The 18,510-nt window shown below is 42.0% G+C and overlaps 1 protein-coding gene across 1 annotated transcript in view; it reads right to left on the reverse strand.

The window, feature by feature from the left end:
* Positions 1 to 18,510, reverse strand: part of FAM13C (family with sequence similarity 13 member C) — a 205,485-nt gene that overhangs the window by 39,026 nt on the left and 147,949 nt on the right. The window contains exon 12 of the mRNA XM_084633927.1: positions 4,308 to 4,398. Within this exon, the coding sequence (XP_084490053.1) occupies positions 4,308 to 4,398 (91 nt within the window). The remainder of the gene's footprint in view (positions 1 to 4,307; positions 4,399 to 18,510) is intronic.

The following is an 18,510-nucleotide window of genomic DNA, read 5'->3' on the forward strand; positions in this document are numbered from 1 at the left end:
TACTCGTATCCCTAAGCCTAGATTAAACACACAAACTGGCCCTAAAAGTAACCTGGGCTCCTAAACTGGACCTATGATGGGATGTACCAGGCCCTTCGAGGTGCCCTGCTAGAGGCGTTGCGGTCCTACCACAACCCACCCCAGAAAAGGAGCAGTAAAGGTGGGTCCTCTTGGCCTGGGAAGCATCCTATCAAAGCTCAGCAGGCTCAAATAAAAGGAGTTACAGGGGCTGAGCTAGTCAGTTCCTGGCAGGGACCAGAGGAGCAAGAAAGATGCTTCTTACTGGAACTCCAGGGAGAACCAGAAGATGAGTTCTGCTGACACTGGCATTCTGCGACGAAGAACTTCAGCCATGAGGTAAAGGTGAAAAGAAAGGGGGTATGTGGGAAGTAGCCCAGAGAATAGCAGCAGCAACTATTGCAGGAAGCAGCATGTGGCTGATATTTATAGGGTTTCTGGGTCAGGACCTGGAGTACTTGGCAGGTACAGGTCCCCCTACCGGCCATTGGCAGGGTGTCCTAAGCCCCAAGAAGGGGATAAGGCTTGTTTAGAGGCCCAAGTGAACGGCAGGACTTAAAAAGTCTCCAGGGAGAAAGCCCTTAGGACACTGCTCTATACCAAGGCAGACAGAGACTTAAAGCTAGCCCAGAAGGGGCTGAGAACTGAGCCCAGAGGAATGGCTAAAGACATTACCAATGGCACAGGGACAAGACCGGTTGGACCTCTTACCCTGGAAGGGGTTTGTGCATTCATGCATATTGATTGTGTGTGACTTGGCTGGAGGGCTGAGCCACTGAAGACCCGCCTGACAAGGGCAACAGCAGTTAGAGAGCACCGTGAAGAGAGAGAGTGAGTGCAGGTTCAAACCCACCCGGCAAGAGGTGCTTACAAGAGGTGAGTGTGTCCCCTGTCACAGGACCCAAGCACAATTCTAAATAGGGCCCATAAAACAGCCCCAAGTCAACCATAGCCACAGTCCTAAACTCATGGCATCCTAGCACTAGCCCAAGTTCACAAGATGGCCCCAATCTTAACAGTTTCAGGCCAAAATCCTCGCATCAACTCTATACTCCAGCCTGGGCCCTGAAAAGGATCCCAGGCTTTAGCCTAGACCAATGAATGGGCCCAACATTTACTCTAGCCTGTGCCTATGCCTGCCCTCACAAGTTGGACCTAACCTTAGTGAAAAATCAAAAGCTAAAACCATCCTTAACCCAAACCAGCAAACTGGCTCCAATCCTAGATCTATCCTAATCCGACAAGTTAGCACTAAACCAGAGCTCATAATCTGACATTAAGCTAAGGGCTAGTAACTCATGCAAAACATGCAATATGCCTGATCAATAGGGACACCAAAACTACCATAGAAACAATTTCAAGTCTGTGTTCTCACATGATGTTCTTAAACAGTTAAATAAAATAAAAATTATCCACATCTGTTACGTGTGAAAAACCACATATATAAATATAATATACATATGCATTAAAATATATACTGTGTCAGTGACTGTGAGAATTAGCATTTTTCATAAAAGATGTGTAAAACTTCTTATAGTTCAACCACTCACAGTTAGATACATACTCTGTGTTAGCTGTGTAGCCACATACCCCAAAGTTATGCTAAGTAATAATTTACATTTATTAATTTTATTTCCTCCTATTTTAATATGTTTGAATACACGATCATTGAAATTCATCATAGCTTCCTTATACAAACACTGGTTCAAGGAGTTACGGGTTTGTAAGTAAATTTGAACATGCTTGTCCCACACAGTCTTCAGGGACTTATATAATGAGAATCACTAAACATTTTGGGATCCCTAGGAAAAAAATGCTGTCCTAAGCACTCCATTGTTTTGCCAGTATGTTCTAGTTAGCCTTGGTTCATAAAAATGGTATTCCCTTTACTTTTATTAATTGGAATGTGAAATGAGAAGTGAAATTTATTACGTAATCATGTTTAAATTAAAAAAATATGCATTTTAAATTTTAAATATTGCTATTTATTCACGGAAAAAAACGCAGATTTGGTCGACTTGGAACAGTTTCTGAATTTCTATGGCATTCTCTTACAATCCGGGAGACCTAACTTCACTCTCCGTCTCCACATAAGGCGGAAGGAGAAACTGAACCCAGGTCTTCCACATCCCTGGAGAGTACCTTCACCACTTTACTAAAGATTAGAAGGGACTGCAGGTCCTTCTCTCCTCTCCTTCACCATCTCCCTAGCCCATGTGTTTTGGCAATCTAGTCCTCCTTGGTAAAATTCTGGCAAAATGCCCCCAAATTGAAACATTTCAACACAACTCTACATTTTTTCAACTTTTTGATTCAGTGAAAATTAAAAAAAAACAAAACACATTTTTGGTTTGACCCAAAACATATTTTTTTCCAGTATTTCAAAATTTCCAATGAACTGAAATATCCATTATTTGCCCAGCACTAAATATACCCTAAAGGCCAGATTCTGCTATCAGTTATCCTGGTATAAATCCACTGACTTCATCCAGATTTACATTGATATAACTGATAGCAGAATCTAGACCTTTGCGACTACTGTATTTCAACTGATTGAACTGATAAATTCCACCAGTAGTTTAAGAGAGAGAAAAAGGACCAGTGTTGTTTATGTTAAAATAAGAAGCCAGTAAACAAAAACAGCAAGAAGCAGGTGCTACCGCAAAACAATGTATATCAAATGCATATCAATGCATAGCCAAGCTTCCCCTAAAGCACAAGTTGGAAACAACTGAATAGCAGATCATGCTCTATTTGGACTGTGTGAGAGAAATGCTACATCTTCTAGTATCCTGCTGTGTAAATGTAAATTAACAGATTAATGCTGTAAGTGTTATTTGAAGTGGGAGATTTTTAAGTTTAAATGCAGTCAGAATCAAATCAAAGGTAAAGATTGCAGAGTTTTCCATTTAATATCAAGTGTTCTCTGATTATGAATTATGAAACTGCAGAAGCAAAATATTTATGTTAAATTGGAAAAGGACAAAAAATTGACTTTGCCAATGAATGGAAAAGCCAATGCAGTTTTAGTGCAAACTACAAAACCCCTTTGGCCTGTGTAGCATTTGCATGGTCTCCATTCTTGACTCAAATATACTGGTGAGAAACTAGGCTTGTTAGGAATTCCTACAGCTGTATTTGAAACCTGTTAAGTGTTTTTCCACCTATGTTGCAGCAGCCAGAAAAAACACCCACAAAACCAAACAACCTATTCCTAATCAACTCAGAAGCCAAAACATTACACACTCTTTTTGGCTACAGTATGCATCATCCTTTGCATTGCTTAGATTTTCAATGATTAGGGTTACATGTACATGTAATTCCTTATTTTCTGCAGTACATAGACATCATTTGAGAATGTCTAAAGTGGAATAGCGTAAGTAATAAAAATAATATAAAATAATCGCATTTTACAGAAAATCCAAACAAACAACAGCTTCTGACATAAGCTTTTCTGAACTCACCTTTCTTTTATCCATAAAATTACCTTGTAGAATTAGGTTTAGACCTTGTATTACTGACCTATTTTGCCTTAATGTGGACCATACACAATTTAAGATTACATATCATTCCAGTATGTGGGTATGTTAGTCTCATTAACTATGACCTATTTTTCAGAGCCAATGATTCTCCTTCTGCCTAAAATCATGATTCTGCCATCTCTGTGATTATAAGCTATGAACAGACAGAAAATGATGCCGAGTGTTAGGGCCATTTATTTGGAGGAATTCGTTTCCATGTGTAGGGCTAAGAAAAGAAAAAGGAACACATCATAATATGCAAGATGGACAAGGCAGATTCATGAATGATTAAAATCAATGTGCTGTAAAACTCACCTTCACTATCTCTCTGCTGATGCATTAAATTAAAATCAATAAATAGGAGAAATGAAGTGACATTGCTCTGACAAAAAAAACTGCAAAACAGAATTACATGAAACGGCAGAATATCACAATGCAGTGTAACACAGTAAAGAAATAAAGAACGTACTCTCTTGAAAGAAACAAGCAGCTCAAACTGAAAAAGAAGGAATTTGGACTCTTAAAATTGCCTCTAAAGCAAAATGCTGTACCTAAGTAAAGTAAAAGATTGTTGCAATTTATTTCTACCCTTACTAACACATCTTATCCCTTTGTTTACATTTTTTAGCATTTGCAGCAGCTCATTGTGCTTCAGCATTCACACTTAATCTGTGCTGTGTTCCATGGGGCTGCAAATATTAGATTATACTGGAACATAAGACTATCTTATAATTGCAAATGAGGACACATCATGACACAGCAGCTTACCTCCACAACTGGCCCCATCAGCTTGCACACCGGATTGAATTGAAGAAGGGGCTGGAGGATCCCTGAAAGCCTGCAGCTGAGGAGTTTCTTCCTGGGTTGGCAAAAAGGCAGAGCACAAGTCAGTTTCAAGGGCTTGTAGCTTTAACACAGAATTCTGCAGACAAAAGCAGAACATTGGGCTAGATAGAAAACAACAGAAATACAGCGACAGGTCTTCAGTTCACTGAGTCCATTAGCAGTATCTGCAGAAAGGGCGATCCACTAACAGCTCTTAAAGGGATGTGTAAGAGATCAAATTTGCATTATTCGATGTGTATCTTCATGTCCTCTGCTTATCTAAATCCTAACTTATATGGATAATTTAACACACGTGGGGGGAATGGTGATTTCGTCAGCAAAAGACAATTTGTTCTAGGAAGCCAATCTGAGACGGTGTCTGTTTTCTTGGTCTTGGAGCAATATGCTGCTATGCAAGCATTTCATTCATTGTGCTGACATCAGGATCTGATGACATTATGCCCCTCCCAGTTTACCATTCATAAAAAAAACCCTAAAAACAAAACCTCTCTACAGCATATTGTGAAGCATCCCGCAGTGAACAAAGAGTTACAGACAGCTACACAGTCTTCCTCAGGGTTCTTGGAAGAGGTTGCATTTTATTTGTTCTTGTACAGACATTTTTTGTATGGAGGTTGTCGCTGGTTCTATCGGGCTATCATATCATTTTCCATCAGCTGCAAAGGCAAAATTAACAGATCTTTGTCGCTCACTGCAGACAACTCAATGAGGACAAGGCTGCTTATCTATACCAGTACCTTCAGCTACTGTTCCACGCTTGGTCCATTTTTCATTTTAAATCTTCAATGCTGAGTGTAATATTCAGATGTACAATCTGACACAAGCATCTTGCTGTGATGCAAATGCTCTGAAAGCCTAATCACCACCTGACTGGATTAAATGAGTCACTCCTGACACTCTGTCTGTTCAATTACTCTCCCTCAAGGGGAATACAGATAGCAATGGAAGATGCATGAAAATACAGAGGGCTGTCTAAAAGCTCACATAGTTGAAACACATAAAACCAAGACAAGTGAAACAATAAAGCACTTGCTGACAAAATCAGCATTGCCCAAAAATATTTGTCCTCATGCTTATGTACCCTTAATTTTATATCCCTAATTATATCTGCTAGGGTTATCAAGATGTAGATTCTTTCTGAACAGGGATGACCCAAACATCTATGCAAATTATAGCTTCCCCTGTGTACCATAATCAGTGACGCATCATGCAAATTAATAAGTCTATGCAATTTTTACTCTCTTGTGACATAGCCACTTTATAAACCCCATGTCAGTAGAGTTTTCTGTTAAAGGTACATTTGGGCTGTGCGCAATAAAATAGAAATTTGACAGAAGATTCCCAGCTCTGATCTGCTCCCTTTGTGGCGTTCAGGCAGTGCAAGGGAGTGGAAATTGGCTCCTTGTTGGGTATACCCAGGGAGGGGGAATCTCCACCAGGCATAGACTGGCATAATCTGGGTCCAGGCCACTCTTCCGCAGCCTCCAACTCAGTCTGTGTGTAAGCGGGGGATTTGTCCCGCCATAGTAGGGAAATTTCTCTATGTACGCAGTATCCTGGCTGAACCAAGTGACGAAAGGATCCAAGTCCCCACCTGAAAGCACTTTCATAGAGTCATAGATATTAAGGTCAGAAGGGACCATTATGATCTAACCTGACCTCCTGCATAATGCAGGCCACCGAATCTCACCCACCCACTCCTGCAATAAACCTCTCACCTACGTCTGAGCTACTGAAGTCCTCAAATCATGGTTTAAAGACTTCAAGGTGCAGAGAGTCCTCCAGCAAGCAATCCATGCCCCATGCTGCAGAGGAAGGTGAAAAACCCCCAGGGCCTCTGCCAATCTGTCCTGGAGGAAAATTCCTTCCCGACCCCAAAAATGGCGATCAGCTGAACCCTGAGCATGTGGGCAAGATTCACCAGCCAGATACCCAGGAAAGAATTCTCTCTAGTAACTCTGATCCCACCCCATCTAACATCCCATCACAGGCCATTGGGCCTATTTACCATGAACAGTTACAGATCAATTAATTGCCAAAATCATGTTATCCCATCATACCATCTCCTCCATAAACTTATCGAGTCTAACCTTAAAGCCAGATGGGTCTTTTGCCCCCACTGCTTCCCTTGGAAGGCTATTCCAAAACTTCACTCCTCTGATGGTTAGAAACCTTCATCTAATTTCAAGTCTAAACTTCCCAATGACCACTTTATATCCATTTGTTCTTGTGTCCACATTGGTACTGAGCTTAAATAATTCCTCTCCCTCTCCGGTATTTATCCCTCTGATAAATTTATAGAGAGCAATCATATCTCCCCTCAACCTTCTTTTAGTTAGGCTAAACAAGCCAAGGTCCTTGAGTCTCCTTTCATAAGACAGGTTTTCCATTCCTCAGATCATCCTAGTAGCCCTTCTCTATAACCTGTTCCAGTTTCAATTCATCCTTCTTAAACATGGGAGACCAGAACTGCATACAGTATTCCAGGTGAGGTCTCACCAGTGCTTTATATAACGGTACTAACACCTCCTTATCTCTACTGGAAATACCTCGCCTGATGCATCCCAAGACCGCATTAGCTTTTTTCATGGCCATATCACATTGGCGGCTCATAGTCATCCTGTGGTCAACCAATACTCCAAGGTCCTTCTCCTCCTCAGTTACTTCTAATTGATGTGTCCCCAGCTTAGAATTAGAATTCTTGTAATTAATCCCTAAATGCATAACCTTACACTTCTCACTATTAAATTTCATCCTATTACTATTACTCCAGTTTACAAGGTCATCTAGATCCTCCTGTATGATATCCCGGTCCTTGTCTAAATTGGCAATACGTCTCAGCTTTGTATCATCCGCAATCTTTATTAGCACACACCCACTTTTTGTGCCGAGGTCAGTAATAAAAAGATTAAATAAGATTGGTCCCAAAACCGATCCCTGAGGAACTCTACTGGTAACCTCCCTCCAGTCTGACAGTTCATCTTTCAGTATGACCCGCTATAGTCTCCCTTTTAACCAATTCCTTATCCACCTTTCAATTTTCATACTGATCCCCATCTTTTCCAATTTAACCAATAATTCCCCATGTGACACCATATCAAACGCCTTACTGAAATCTAGGTAAATTAGATCCACTGCATTTCTTTTGTCTAAAACATCTGTTACTTTCTCAAAGAAGGAGATCGGGTTGGTTTGGCTCAATTTACCTTTTGTAAAACCATGTTGTATTTTGTCCCATTTACCATTGACCTCAATGTCCTTAACTACTTTCTCCTTCAAAATTTTTTCCAAGACCTTGCATACTACAGATGTCAAACTAACAGGCCTGTATTACCCGGATCACTTTTTTTACCTTTCTTAAAAATAGGAACTATGTTAGCAATTCTCCAGTCATACGGTACAACCCCTGAGTTTACAGATTCATTAAAAATTCTTGCTAATGGGCTTGCAATTTCATGTGCCAATTGCTTTAATATTATTGGATGAAAATTATCTGGGCCCCCCGATTTAGTTCCATTAAGCTGTTCGAGTTTCGCTTCTACCTAAGATATGGTAATATTTACCTCCATATCCTCATTCCCATTTGTCATGCTACCATTATCCCTAAGATCCTCATTTGTCTCATTAGAGACTGAGGCAAAGTATTTGTTTAGATATTGGGCTATGCCTAGATTATCCTTAACCTCCACTCCATCCTCATTGTTTAGCAGTCCACTTCTTCTTTATTTGTTTTCTTCCTATTTATATGGCTATAGAACCTTTTACTATTGGTTTTAATTCCCTTTGCAAGGTCCAACTCTACTTGACTTTTAGCCTTTCTCACTTTATCCCTACATGTTCTGACCTCAATAAGGTAGCTTTCCTTGTTGATCCGTCCCATCTTCCATTCCCTGTATGCTTTCTGCTTTTTCTTAATCATCTCTCTGAGATGCTTGCTCATTCAGCTTGGTCTACAACTCCTGCCTATGAATTTTTTCCCTTTTCTTGGGATGAAGGCTTCCGACAGCTTCTGCAGCTTTGACTTGAAGTAATCCCAGGCCTCCTCTGCCTTTAGATCCATAAGTTCTTCAGTCCAATCCACTCCCCTAACTAATTTGCTTAATTTTTGAAAGTCAGCCCTTTTGAAATCAAAAACCCCAGTCGCAGATTTATTTTTGTTTATCCTTCCGTTCAGTTTGAACTGAATTAGCTCATGATTACTTGAACCAAGGTTGTCCCCTACAACCATTTCTTCTATGAGGTCCTCACTACTCACCAAAACCAAATCTAAAATGGCATCCCCTCTTGTCGGTTCAGCAACTGTTTGATGAAGGAATCCATCAGCTATCGTATCTAGGAAAATCTGAGCCCTATTATTATTATTACTAGGACTTGTCCTCCAGTCTATACCTGGGAAGTTAAAATCTCCCATGATCACGCAGTTTCCATTAGTATTTACTTCATTAAAAACATTAAAGAGGGCTCTATCCATATCCATATTAGATCCTGGAAGTCTGTAGCACACCCCAAGCACTATTACAGGGGAGGCTCAAGTAGTTTTCTTCCCCAATGTGATTTTTGCCCAGACGGACTCTGTCTTATCCATTCCATCGCTTCTTATTTCTTTACAGTCTACCTCATCACTGATATACAAGGCTACTCCACCACCTTTGCCTTTATTTCTGTCTTTCCTAAACAGCACATACCCTTCAATACCTGTAGTCCAGTCATGACAACTATTCCACCATGTTTCTGTTATCCCTATAATATCTGGTTTCACTTCCTGCACCAATAGCTCTAGTTCCTCCATTTTGTTACCGAGGCTCCTCGCATTGGTGTACAAACATCTTAATTTTTGTTGTTTGGCCTCGCTCACATTCTTCACCCGATTAGGCATGGACATTCTACAGCCAGTATGACCTATTAGACTGGTATCCACACTGCCCTTCCTCCTTATGTCCATTCTCCTAAGCATGGCTGTATCCTTTCTTACTTAGTTTTCTTCCCTCTCAATGCTAAAATCTGGCGTGGAGATTACCTGGACAGCTCCCCCAAATTCCTAGCATAAAGCTCTCTTTATCAGTTGTGCCAGCCTCCATCCTAGAAGTTTATTTCCTTCCCTACTCAGATCCCAAGAGAACTGTCCTCTGTCCATGAATGCCTCCAAGTGGCCATACATCCCAAAGCCCTCCTTATAGCACCACTGCCTGAGCCATCTGTTGATAGTTATAATCTTGTCACATCTTTGTTGCCCTTCTCTAGGAACAGGCAGAATCCCACTGAAGATCACCTGAGCCTCCATTTCCTTAAGCGTCTTCCCCAGCCTGGCATCGTCTCCCTTGATACGTTCCAGCGAGAATCTACCGGTATCATTTGTTCCCACATGAAGGATGATCAGTGGATTCTTTCCCGCTCCCTTTAGGATCCTCTTCAACCTTAGTTCCACATCCCGTACCTTAGCACCTGGAAGACAGCACACCCTTCTATTCTCTGGATCAGCTCTGGTTACAGGCCTGTCCATTCTCCTCAGTAAGAGTCCCCGATCACGTAGACCAGCCTTTTCCTGGTGACGGTGCAATTCTCCGGTCTATCCACTGTTCCCTCTGGCTGCAAGTTCTTTCCATTCCTATTCTCCCTGGCGCCTGCCCATCTTTACTTTCCCTCGTGGTGCCAAGTGAATAGGACTCACATCACACAGGAAGGACTGAGCTCAGGGGTTCCTGGATATTTATCTCAGTACTCAATGGGCACCTCTGGGATGGGATGAGGGTGCCCCTATTCTAGGATACTCCTAACTCACTGGTAACCCTTTAATCACTGCAATTCACTTAAACACACACAAAATCCATTTACACCAAAACCATTTCTTGGGGATTAAACAGCACTGCACAGCATAAACATTGTGAGAAACTGGCTTTGGTAAGGTTCAATGCAGTAGTCTCTGAAGTGCAGTAAATTTCACAGTTACAACAAATGTACAAGTCCAGTATCTTCTTCCTGGACTTGGATGTGTTGCTAGGTATGCATGTCAATGAGGACTAACACATTTTCATTCTTCTCTTGCAGGGTGTAGTACATTGCTAAGACTACCATTGGGGCTGTAACATTGATGCAAATTAAAGGAGCGCTGGTACGAAGAAATATGTCATTGGCTAGGGCATATTGCTTGCTTAACCCAGGATCGCACATCACTAACCATTGTGGGCCAGTAATGACTTATCTCCGGGGTACCCTATCTCTGAAATGCCTTCCGTGGTCATGGTTAGCCTCATCAACTTGCTTGCATAATGATACCAGCACTACCAGTTGCCTCACTTCTCCTTCTCTTGGGTCATATAAAACCCAGGACAACACTCCACGGTGAAATTTAAGCTGTTCCCATGGCTGACTTAATTTCCTGGATTGTGGGTCCTTGATTCCAAATGTCCAGTTACATCTAGTTCTAACTTCTGCTAGGACTAATCTGATGTTACCCTGCTGCTGCAGAACCTGAATTTCTTCCCAGGAGTACACTGAAATCATTAGGTCATTCCTGAAAGACAAAGGATTTCTCCCCGATGCATTCTGGGAAGTTTTCCTCACACATTAATAACCCTCAGGTTCTGGCTCCTCCAGCCACAGGCATACCTGCACGACATCTTCAGGGATTACTAGGAAATCCTTTTCTAAGTCCTCACTCACCTCTGGGTCTTCCATTAGGGACAGTCAATACAATGAGTCAGAATGGGTGTTTTGTCTTCCCAGCTTGTAATGCACTTCAAAAATGCTCAACATCATCCAGGTTGGTGGTTGGCAGGTATTGGAAAGGATTGTGATCTGAAACCAACGTGAACATTGAGTATATCAAACTTTTCTGTGACAGCCCATTTAACAGCAAGAAACTCCAGCTTAAAGGCACTGTAGTTCTTGTCATTTTTCTCTGAATGCCTTAACCTACAGCTTGAATACACAACCACATGTTCAGCCCCACCTCCCCCTTTGTTTTTGACTCAGTATCGCATCTAGGCCATGGAGGCTCTTATCTCTGGTCACTATGAAAGGCAGACTGAAGTCAGGATATGAGAGTACAGCTGGTGTCATTAACTGTAGTCTTAGCTCATTGAAGGCTTCTTGACAAGGCAACATCCCACACAAAGTGTAGTGCATGGTCATTCCCCTTCTTTCAGCCCATTTGGCAGACTAGCTGATGTAAAGGTGCAGCAATGTGTGGAAATCTGGGGATGAACCATCTGTAGTAGAGACAGGCCAGTTTTTCAATGTATTGGTCTTCTCTTTGTCTACCTGGATGCCATCTGTCAACATCATATGGCCCAAGAATTTGACTTCCACTTGTAAGAGGCAACACTTGCTAGGTTTCAGTTTCAAGTCATGCTCCTTCAAACATGTGAAGATCAAATCCAGCTTCTGTATATGACTTTTGAAGCCTCTGGAGAACACAGTAATATCATCTAGATATATCAACAAGGTGTCCAGAATGTAGTCTGCCAACACTCCCTCTGTTAGCCTCTGGAATGTAGTAGGCACAGTGCACAAGCCAAATGGTAATCATGTCCATTCAAACAGCCTGAAAGGAGTCGGTACTGCAGTCTTTTCCCTATCTTGTGCTTCCACTGCTACTTGGAAATAGCCCGAAGTCAGAGCAAGGGTTAAGAATACTCTTGCATTTTCCAATACATCTAATGATTTCTCCGCACGGAGCAGTGGGCAGATGTCCTAACATGTGATTTCATTCAGTTTCTTGAAATCACAACCAAACCACTCTGCCATCCTTTTTGATCATGATTACTGCAGGCAATGCCCAGGGACTGTGGCTTTCCTTAAGAACACCTTGGAATACCAGATTGGGGACATGCTTTTTAACCTCTTGAAACACTTGTGGAAAAATTCTCTCAGGTTTCTGCTGTATTGGGTTAGTGACCACCGTGTGTATACAACCCATAACCAGGGTGGTATAACCAAAGTCTTGATCATCCTTAGAAAAGACTTCTATTGCTTCTCTACTGACACCCTTAATTCACTCATCTGTGCTGGAGTCAGCCCTTGGAGCTCCTAAATTGGAACGGGCAGTTTCCTACCACGTCCTTCTCTAGCAGAGGCAACTTGTTCTCCTTTCTTGTCACCAGCAGCTTATCTCAATTCTCTGCAAAGATCACCTCCACCTAAGAGATCACTTCCTCAGACTGACGTACCCCTGCAACTCTGGTTTGAAGATACAACTCCACAGCCTATACATTTGAGTTTAGAAGTCTCACTGGTATTCTTCCTTTGATGGCATTAGCCAGTACATTGGCTATCCAATAGGTAGGCTTGCCCCAGACATAGGATCTACAAGCACTTGATATCCATTGATATTTCCTGATACCCAGCAGTGTCCATCAATGATCTTCTCATTCTAGGGAGGAATGACCACTTCTGTCTTCCGGCCACTTTAAAATATCAGATCTGCCCAGCAGGATCCAGAGAATCACACTCTCTCTCCACTCAAGCCAGTACTCTATTCAGTGCAGCATTTTTCTTAGAGTGCTCATGACAGTTCATCCCCCCTGGTTCTCTCTCTTCAATAATGATGTTCATCACTAGAATCTCTGGGACTCCATCTCTGGGACTTCCTCCAGAGACTGTGGCTTTCAGGATGAAGATGCATTTTTTTGCGGTGTCTCACCCATGTACTCTATGTCTGCTTTGAGGCGTACCAGCACTGGGATTGCCAGTCCATTAGCTGACATTAGACATATGTGTTGTGTATAATTGGCTCCTTATCCTTCAAATATTTTCAAAAATGTGACTCATTCATTGGCGGTGACTTCTGAGCCAGTGTCTAATGAACAGCTGGTCTTCACCCCTGCTATAAGTACTTCAAATATTAAGCATCCAGTAACAGTGCTTGCAAGAGCAAGACATTAATTCAGAATTAATTACTTAAATTTCATCACTATTCATTCAAAAATTATATATTTTATATGATTTCTATGGTCTGAAATAGTAGATACAGCTCTTCCTGTGCCACTTCCATGAAGTGTTAGGGCTACATGATCTGCATAGATGCAGCCCACTTATTATTTACATTATCCTATCACCCAAGAGCCCCAGTTGTGATCAGAACCCCACTGTGCTAGGTGCTGTACACACAGAACTAAAAGACCATCCATGTCCTGAAGAGCTTATAATCTAAATAGACAGACACAGGGTGGGGGTAGGGGTAGAATACACAAGCAGAGTGAACAATGTGATGGTGGCAAACATCATGTTAGTTTCATATTTTTTTCCTTTAGGTGGGTATGCTTTGGAGGGGCTAAACTAATTGGAAAGAAAAGGAAGGGGGACATTGAAAGAAAGAGGGGGTGAGGGCACAGGACAAGGGAAAAGAGGGTAAGACAGGCAGGTGTGGGGTGATGCAGAGGTTGAAAAGACTGTGAGGAAGGCTGTGTTAGAGAAAACAGCCAATCAGCACACGGTAGAGAAAGCCCAGTCAAAACCGTATAAAGTTCTTTAAACATCTGAAGTTCCTTGCTTTGGCTGTTTCTGCACCTACCAGCGGGCATCTCAGGCTGCTGCCTCTCTGCAGCTTTCTCCCAAGTCCATGTGACAGGTGGAAAGGGAGACAACACATGGGTCCTAGAGTTTCCAGAGTGAATGTATGTGGGGTCTCCCATGCACAGTTCTGGATTCAAGGGGTGTCAGGAGGACGAGCTGCCCAGCTGGGCTCCACTCTACCTACCCCTCCAGTACTGCAGTCCCTGCTTTGGCTGCTTCTGATCATACCTGCAGTTGTCTCAGTATCTCTCACCAAAGCCTCATCAGCCTACATGGCACCAGAGTGGAGAGCCTTTCTGCAGTGCATAGGAGATGCACCTTGTGTGATCATCCCCTGTGCAGCCCTGTGTGCATTTTAAGTGGTGGTGGAGAGAGTATTTTGCTAGCCCTCCACACCAGGGCTGCTGAATTTCACCCCCACTGAATAATGTTTGGAAACAACAAGGTGGCTAATTATATTAAAGAAAACCTTTTTTAAAACGATCTGCTACCAGTTGTCTTGCTAAGTGATTCTGCCTTAGGGCCCCCTCCAGCTGAAAACAGCCACAACCAATGGTGCAGATCATGAGTTTTAGTGGGCAATAGCCTTTCTTCAGTGGCCATGGTGGCTTAGTTAGGCATTCCACATGTGTCAATCAGCCAGTAAGAGTTTGGGAGAGGCTATGGGCCTGATTCTCCACTCCCTTGAACTTCATGCTCAGTTACACAGGTGCAAAGTGAATGGAAAATAATACCAATTCACAATGGTAGTGTTTTACCATTGGCACAGGTGTAAATGACTGCAAAAAGTGCAGGCTAATGGAGGGTCTGATCCTATCACTGAATTTCCCCTTGTGCTTCTCCCTGATGACAAAGGCATACAAGGGAGACCTACTTAGTGTCTCCAACTTGCCTAATACTGAGGGTGAAGGCAGAGGTAAATATGGTTGGCCAGGAGAATGTAAACAACTTATTTCCATAACAAGGGGAAATTATACTCCTTAATTTAGAATCGTCCTATTAATTTTTTTTTAAATTACCCATAGCACTTACGGTAATCTCCAATATAAAAGCACTCACACAGACTACAATGCCTAACATTGTATTTTAGAAACGCTTATGCTGTAATTTACCAGCTGGTTTGTATTCAGCTGCTATAAATTATATTTTTCACCATCTGTGGAAGGTGGGTGGATGGTGGATTTTCACTGACTGGGGAAAGACTAAAAATAATTAACAACAAATACACTTATATAATTTCCTGAATATGCCCTGGATAACGACTTGTTACAGGGATATCAGCATATATAATTCTGGTTAGTGTAATGTTAACAGAGTGCTGCAGAGACTGAAATATCCCATCAGCCTAACTATCTGCCCTTACCACCACCAAACTGGGCAGTCTGCTCAAGCTAGTGTGCTAAAAATAGCAGCAATAAATTTGCAGCAGAGGTGGCACTAGTTAGCTGTCTGTGTACAATCATGCCTGACCATCTGGGTCTGAGCCCAGGTGGCTAGCCCTTGCCACTGCCCATACCACAATGCCCACACTGCTATTTTAACGCGCTAGCTTGAGTGGAGCTTGGAAGAGGTATACTAGGCCAGCCCCTGATATTCTGCTCACACTTCTACAGGTCACTATCCTAGAGATATGGGTGTACCATCAATGCAGCATTCCGATATGGAGTCCTCCTCCTGAGCCCAGCTTCCAAGCCCTCACTCCTTTTCTTTTCTCTCCCAGTGTGAAAGGTGGCCATTGCTAGGCATAGCCAATAAGTCCCCATGGTGGACCTCATGTGCCAAAAAGAACATTTTATTTCTACCTATAAATGTACAGCCTCCACCAAAATGGACCTCCCCCGCCAGTTGTCTGACCATTAAAAAGTGGACTAGCTTTAGAGTTGTAGAACACATTCAGAAAGCTACAGAAATCATTGAGGATTCAGAAATAGAAGCTGAGATATCAAAATTTGCATTGATTAGAGACCTACATGAGATCATGGACAAGGAGACATAGCTTGTTAGTTAAAATTCTCTCTTTCACTAACCCTTAGGAAAATGGCCAGTTCCTAGAGGACTGACTGACTATTTGCCAGGTTTTTGTCCAGGCTACTAAGGGAAGGAGGTTGGTCAGAGAAGCAAACAAAAAATTAGATGCAGTTTTATACAGCTACAAAGAAAAGTTAAGTCACAAAGCGTGCTCACCAACCCTAACAGTATTTTGGTAAGATTATAAACTGAGAGTCACCTCCACTTAAGACAATTAAGCAACATTGATTTACACCAGCTGAGGCTAATACTTAGGACCTGATTCTGACCTCATATGGTTCTATGCTAGTGCAACACCACAGACTTCAGTGCAACTATTCCTGATTTACTTCAGTGTCAATGAAATAAGAATCTGGCTCCATACAGTGTGACATGAATGTCTAACACAAGCTCCTTGAAAGAACACATCGTAACATTTAAAGTTATGCCTTTTTCAACTTTCTTAAAGTCAGAAGAAGAATATTTATGAGAAAATCTGCATGAATATAGATCTTTACTTCAAACATATTTTGGAAAGCTCACTGTAGGGTCACCTTAATAAGAGTTTGTGCTTTACAAGTTTGAGAAAGGAGTTAATATCCTCTGGAAGGCAGTTTATTCAAACTTTAGCATCCTTTCAAAGCAATTAACAATTCAAAAGAATGGAGTGAGTGCCATTTAATTCCATTGCAGTGTCACAAGAAAAAAGTAAAAGCTTCATTAACCCAGATCAAAGAAAAATGTCTTGACTGCTTGTATTAAACTGAAAATAGATTATTACAGTTCATAACTTTAAAAAATGAGGAAATTTTCAGAATGCATTAAGGTGACAGAAAATAGAAATGATATATGATGGCATTCCTAGGTAGTAATTTCCTTTCTATGTGGAACCTACGGACAATGATCAAACACAATGAGATCTGCACTCTGATTATATTATGGTATGGAGGAACTGTGAGGTTGCAGAAGGACTTCGGTGACACAAAAGTGACTTTATCCTAGTATGACATGTCTATTTACATCTTAGTTTCCCTTCTTCCCCCATTTCTAAAAATGTGCCCAAAGCCTCTAGCTCCATGTACAAACTATTACAGCTCTTCTATATATTCTTTAGTTAAAATACCAATCAAAAATTAAATCACCCTTGACTTTCCCCACTCCAAAAAAACCCTACCACCACCAAAGACTCTTTTAATGTTTCCCTCAAACTGCCACTTCAAGAAAAGTCGGGGAAAATACTATGACCTAGTTCAACAAACTCAGGTTCAGTTCTTCCCTATACCTTTGAAGAGCAAATTAAGAGTCCCCCATTGAAAACATCCTTCCCCAAACATCCGGTTGAACAGATGTACGAACTGTCCACTTGAGCATCCCAGATGATCCAAACCACTGGGTTGGACAATGGAAGACAGGCTGCATCTGAGACACAGATCCCAAACCATAAACAGTTTGATGGATCAGTATTAATCCCTTAAACTACACACAGCCTCAAGCACTGCTGTGAAGGAGGCTAAGACAGCCTGCTTCTCCTCTGCCTCAGAGATCACTAAGCCACGCCCCCCTGAGAACTTTCTGGACCATAAATGTTTTTATATGCTACAGAAATTCTCACTGTAAGGAATTATCGTATTTCACAGAGAAGATCACTTGCATCTAGAATGGACTCTCGGGATACTAAGAACAAGCACAGAACTGAAAAAACACCACCATCACAACACAACTTGGCCCATTTGCACACGTAGCAGTCATGGAAGCATAGAGAAATCACATATGTTTCTGGACCCCTGCCCCCTGTACCTAGGAAAATAAAGTAGAGAGATATTGGTTTTTGAAGAGCAAGATCTATCAATCGCCCTAATATCCACCATTATTATTAAGTTAGTCTTAAACCCTGTGAACCTCATTGTTACTGGATACCCAGAAAGCTCCAGTGCCACAAAGCAGCCAGTCAGGCAAATTTAAAGTCGTGGGAAAAGACACCTGGAAAAGAAGGGAAGAGAGGTAGCAAAAGCTGGGACAGAGCATGAACCCTTCATCTGGTCTGTCCTTTCTCAGTTTAGAAGGCAAATGGGGAGACTGGAAAATAACCAGAACCTCCAGTTGGTATTCTCTGGACAGGGGCGTTTCAGGCCTCCCTGTCACATACCGATTACCCCCATAGGCCCCAAATGGCCATGCTCTGCCCTTCCCCAAGTATACAGCCTGTGCGAGAGGTAGGGGATTCTCTTGTATCTGGATTATTTTTAAATAGCACATTTGTGTTTAATTATTGATGGACTTTTCAGATTTGTAAAATTGTCTGGGGCAAAAAGCATGATAAACCACTCTTTCAACCTTGAAAATCCTTTCATAGAATCATAGAATACCAGGGTTGGAATGGACCTCAGGAGGTGATCTAGTCCAACCCCCTGCTCAGAGCAGGACCAATCCTCAATTTTTGCCCTGATTCCAAATGGCCCCCTCAAGGATTGAACTCACAACCCTGGGTTTAGCAGGCCAATGCTCAAACCACTGAATTATCCCTCACACTGGGAGTCGGGACCCCTCAGGGGGTCTCAAGGTTATTACATGGGGGGGTCACGAGCTGTCAGCCTCCACATCAAAC

This window comes from Lepidochelys olivacea (genome assembly GCF_965140295.1).
Source record: "Lepidochelys olivacea isolate rLepOli2 genome assembly, chromosome: 7".
Taxonomy (NCBI): Eukaryota; Metazoa; Chordata; order Testudines; family Cheloniidae; genus Lepidochelys; species Lepidochelys olivacea.